The 5,166-nt window shown below is 33.9% G+C and overlaps 1 protein-coding gene across 1 annotated transcript; it reads right to left on the reverse strand.

Moving 5' to 3' along the window:
- Positions 1 to 259: 259 nt before the first annotated feature.
- Positions 260 to 4,812, reverse strand: LOC141703567 (cell differentiation protein rcd1-like). The gene is made up of 9 exons (XM_074507044.1): positions 4,600 to 4,812; positions 4,142 to 4,213; positions 2,916 to 3,005; positions 2,632 to 2,674; positions 2,056 to 2,165; positions 1,641 to 1,745; positions 1,010 to 1,200; positions 728 to 800; positions 260 to 376 (listed from the first exon to the last, which is right to left on the reverse strand). Exons 1-9 carry the CDS (start codon positions 4,810 to 4,812, stop codon positions 260 to 262), a joined length of 1,014 nt encoding a protein of 337 aa, XP_074363145.1.
- Between the last annotated feature and the right edge of the window lie 354 nt (positions 4,813 to 5,166).

Consider the following 5,166-nt stretch of genomic DNA (forward strand, 5'->3'; position numbering starts at 1 on the left):
TCATGCCTGTAATTCAAGAAGATGAGTAAAGAAAATAAAAAAATGCGTAAAAGGAGAAAACTAAACACCAAAATATCATCAGCTAACCACATGAATCTGGATAGGGCATTTTATCATGTATTATTTTGCAACTTGGAGATATAATTGTTCTACAAAAAATATTGTTAACATCATAGCTAAAATTAAAAGGTTTCTGAGATCTATAAGAGAATTCTTAATTTCCCTTGTATAACGAAAGGAAAGAGCTAGCAAATATCAGCTAGCGATCAAGATGTGAGGAACCTGCAACATCACCAACGGCTTCTGCATTTGGCCCGCATCCCATCGATAGCTTTTGAAACAAATCTTGTAAATTTTTTAAGGTTATAGGGCGTGCCTGCATAATATGTATAGAAAATTAGATATTAGATAAGAACATTTAAGATACATTAGTGTGTGTACTTGTGACTCTGTCCTCGCGACAAAAACTCATGTAAAAAATTATGTAATATTCAAAACGAGGAGTCGTGTATCTAGAAGTATTGATGTCGGTTTTGTTGTGCAACTAGAGATGCCCATAGAAGTTGCTGAGGCATACAAAATTGCAAATACTGTGTGCCTCCAGTATTTATGCGTAATATAGATATTTTTTTATAAACTTGGATTTTGGTAGTGAAATTTGCTGTTTTGTGCCACAATAGAGTCCACATTTTTACATGTATATAAGAGATCATCTGGATGGACTTACACGAAGGGCTTCAATATATGGGGCAGTCGTCAGTATTGGCGGAATGAAGCTTCTCAAGAGGAGACAACCCCTGCTGCATTCGAATCACATCAAATTATGTTTGTTAAGTACAACAACCAGACCGCCCCAAGGGACATAAAACCACTCTCAAGCTATCCGGTGCTTGGTCAGAGACATTTTTTACACAAGTTCTAAATCAATAATACAATAACTATAGGAACGATATAAGAATAGAAACACACAACAGCTTGGAAGATATGCTTACAAAGGTTGCTGGCTAACCTTGGATCATCGGACAGTATGACATAACATTGAATAATATTCTTCAAAACTGTAGTAGACGGTTCATCCTGCATCTTTTCAATTACGTCATTAAAAACCTTCATGATTGCACACAACCGGTTTGCAGGCTCACAGCAATACTGTAGTCCCTGCTCTTGCATCATTATTCTTGACATTATCCAAGATGCAGTCTGTATAGCCATATACAAGTGTTCAGAGTGAGTTTAAAGAGCCAATTAACTATGGGTGTCGATCTATTTATATTTTGATGGTGTACCGGAATTGTTTCAGAATTATTTGCTCAGGTTCTTACTAGGACGATCAAGTCTATGCCATGCAATATAAACCTTATGATTTATATATGGCTGGGTAATAATGTTCATCTAACACCAAAATATTAGATGTTCATCAAGTCGACTTGATATGTTAATACGAAACATGGAGTATTAACTAAAAATCCCTTTTTCAATAAACACCTAGCAGAAACACTAGAAAGGGATATTAATTTGAAATTTTTAGTAACCAGATTTTATACTCTGTACTGTCTTACATTACATGTAAGGTGATATATTGCAGTAAAAAATGCTTGGAAGCGAAAGAATGTTGAGTTCAAATTTTAATGGACACTTACTGATTGTGAAAGTTCGTTTCCATATTCTATGGATTTTAGACACAAAGGGAAGAGTCCTGATTCAAGCAAACAGTGAACAGCAACCTTTGTCGAAGGGTCGCCTACCTGCATAGTAGAGAAGATTCGGATGATATTTGGAGTAGAACCTTATAGGCATATCAGATCATATTAAAGCAAATTGATATGCAATCTGGTAAGAAATAATGGACATTTTCTTCAACTATTGTTCTGATTAAGCTAATTCATCTCAACATTGCATTCAATTCAGAGCTGAAACTTGAAAGGGCGGGTAGCAACTAGCAATGAGAAAATACTTCCATGCAAGGTTACTGGTGCTTAGCTGTTTTAATAATTCAAATGGCTAAAAGTATAAAAAATTGAAGGTATCATGTATTGATTTAGAGTGGAATTGTACCTCCTTCAGAAGACCACCAATGACCCCCAAGCTCATTAGCCTTAGGTACTGGAATGGCTTGCTCGTTTCTTCAGTCTCCAAGAAAGGGTACAAGTAACAATGTATCTGAACTGCAAGGACAGAAGTAAGTTAATACAAGTCTGTCTACGATTAACCTTATCTAGCTCCTTAATTATCCTATTAAAATCAGTTAATAACAATATTTGAATAAGTTATGCAAAATCCTCATCCCAGAATTTATGTAACAAACTTGTAACTTCAACTGAATCCTTGATTTCACCTCAGTGTCCTGTTTCTTTGGTGTTCACATAAACAAATCATACCAGCTTGAAATAAAAAGTGAATGCATTTATATATCAAAACACGTCAAGTTCGACAATATCTTGTGTGGTCTTTAAGTAGCAATATCAGACATCAAGAAATCAGCAAAAGTTATAGAATGAAATTACTTATATCATTTGGTGAGAAGAAGCTATAACTGTGGATACATCCAACTATGTTGAAGAAGACTAATGTAAATACTGAATACATTAGCAGAAACAAGTCACATAGCTTTCAGAAAGTTCAGAAAAATACCATTAAGGAACTGCATCTTCGTTTGAGGGTGAGTGGCCAAGCACTGCATTCAATAGAAAATACACTTTGATATTAGAGTTGCATACATAATTTTTAAGTACATAGAGGACCAGCTATGGCTCCTGCATAAGTAAAATAAATTTGATGTATATAGATAATAAATTTGATAAGTAAAAATAAATTTGATAAGAAAAAAGTTTGAAAATTAGGAAATCGAACATATAAAGCAAATACATTACAAAGTTAATACCACTAGAAAAGGAAATTAAAGGAGCGGAAATGACCTCAAACAAAACAAGTACATCACAAACTTTACTTGAATCTTTCATAGTAAGTTTCTCAGGTGTTAATGACTTGTATATAGATAATACTTCCTGCAATAAAGAAGATAATTCCATTAATCACCAACTGTAAAACACAACATTCTTATTTGAATAGATAGAATAGCCAATACAAACCACAAGGCTGAGCTTGTCAAACAAAGTAGTAAATCATTTAAATGATTCCAATGACCATCATGTGCGGATTTCATAAATTGTATCAAGTTCTGATTCAGATGTGATGCAACTTGATCTTAAGGGTAGGACTTCTCTAAGACGTGTGACATAAAAGTTGCAGAACTTCCTTACAATGCCTATTTTCCAGATTTTTGGGTTTCAAAATTTCAAATTTCCAAAATATTTGAGATCTCCGCAAATCTTCTCATTAGTTCAATGAAAGATTTCTTCGGCAACTGACAAGCAAAGATACGGGTGCAGAAGTGCTGGGGTGCGTGGACAAAAATCTAATAAATAAATATAATAATATGGGAATTCGGGTGCGGGGGACACGACATATAGAAATATAGATTTTCTCTAGATTTGATGTTACATATATTCAATCTGGTTAAAAAAACCACAAACTATAAGCAAATTTAATCAAATGCATAACTTATTGATCTAAAACACAAAATACAGGTAAAATATTTTAATTTATGCAAAAATGAACACTAGCATAATACGTTTGTATTTACTAACAAAAACTGATACTTAATTTTACGAAAATAGGCGGTTAACAGAAATTTTGATTACAAATTGTGGGGAAAGAATCAAAATTAGGATTCAGGATGAATCCCCTATCCGATGAGGGGACTGCATGTCATAGTATCGGACACAAGGATCAAGGGATTCACAAACAAGTATAATCATTTCAAAAGACAAGAAAGAATAAGGATCATTAATCACGAAATATTGATTAAATACTATATAACTGGGGGACACTGGACTTGAGAAGATCAAATATAACAATGTAACCTAGATACTGCCATTTTGGTTTAGTAGTCCACTTCAGTATTAAGATGTGAGGAAGAAACTCAAATCAAAACAGGGAACTTTTATTGTTAATGTTAACCAAAATTAGAAGTTAATAAAAAGAATTCACGACATGATATAAATTTAAGCAAGCTATTAAAACAAATACATTTAGTTTGATCAATGCAAAGCATTTGGTAGACCCAAGTCATTGTGCATACCGATAGGAGTAAGAAAACCGTACTGATTGACCGCCAAATGTGGAGGGCCAAATCTTGAATTCTTCCCTGTTTCTGTATTGATAAATCACATGTTAGAAATGAAATATACTATATCACCAATAGACATTAGAACATAGAGTGTAAATAATTTGACTCTGCAGGCTGGACTGCACTTTAAACTTCTAACAAGCAAACTTAAATGATACTATACAGTCATTTAGGCGAGTCAAGATCATCATTTCTCTGCACATACTTATTGTTCTAAATAAAATATAAAACTACAAAATATCGAAAGAATCCACGTAAAAGTGACATTTGGTGCATCCAATCATGTATTAAAAACATCATTTATGAATTTACAATTACAGATCAATTTATTTCCACCTAACAACATAGAAAAACAAAAAAATGTACATAAAACAAACAAAAATCTTCATAAATGAAGAAAAATAATGGACCTTAATCTGAGTAAGAGATGAAATGGCCTTTTCGCGATGCTCAGGTTCTCGAAGCAACACAACCAAGTCCTCTACACTAGCAGAAGGCCAATCAATAGCTTTGCTAGCACCATCACATGGACCATTGTTGTTAGCAGGTGCACCACCATTCGACATAACACTGTTGTCACCTTGTATCGGATCAGGATAAAGAGAGTCAGGGAGATTCAACATTGTTTCAGACAAAAACCTAGATATGAACTGAACAAGATGGCTGCTGCTGTTATGTTGTGTAGGAAAAGAACACTGAACTAAAGATGCGGCAATATATTAGAGGCTGTAGGAATGAATATTTTTTCGGTATTTATAAGATTTTTTATTTTGCTGGAGTCACTGCTGTGTACCTAGGATTGGGTGCTGGACATATCCTTTTTGCGGTTATTTGGAAAAACAATTTCTAGGGGACGTTAGCGGTTCATGGTTTTGGGCCTAAACCCACACTTTACATACCTCATCCTTACCTTTTACATATAAATTTGTGATTAAATATTTGTAAGATTTTTCATGTTTTGCATCAAATAATTTGGG

Source organism: Apium graveolens, unplaced genomic scaffold (assembly GCF_009905375.1).
Source record: "Apium graveolens cultivar Ventura unplaced genomic scaffold, ASM990537v1 ctg6768, whole genome shotgun sequence".
In the NCBI taxonomy this organism is placed as follows: Eukaryota; Viridiplantae; Streptophyta; class Magnoliopsida; order Apiales; family Apiaceae; genus Apium; species Apium graveolens.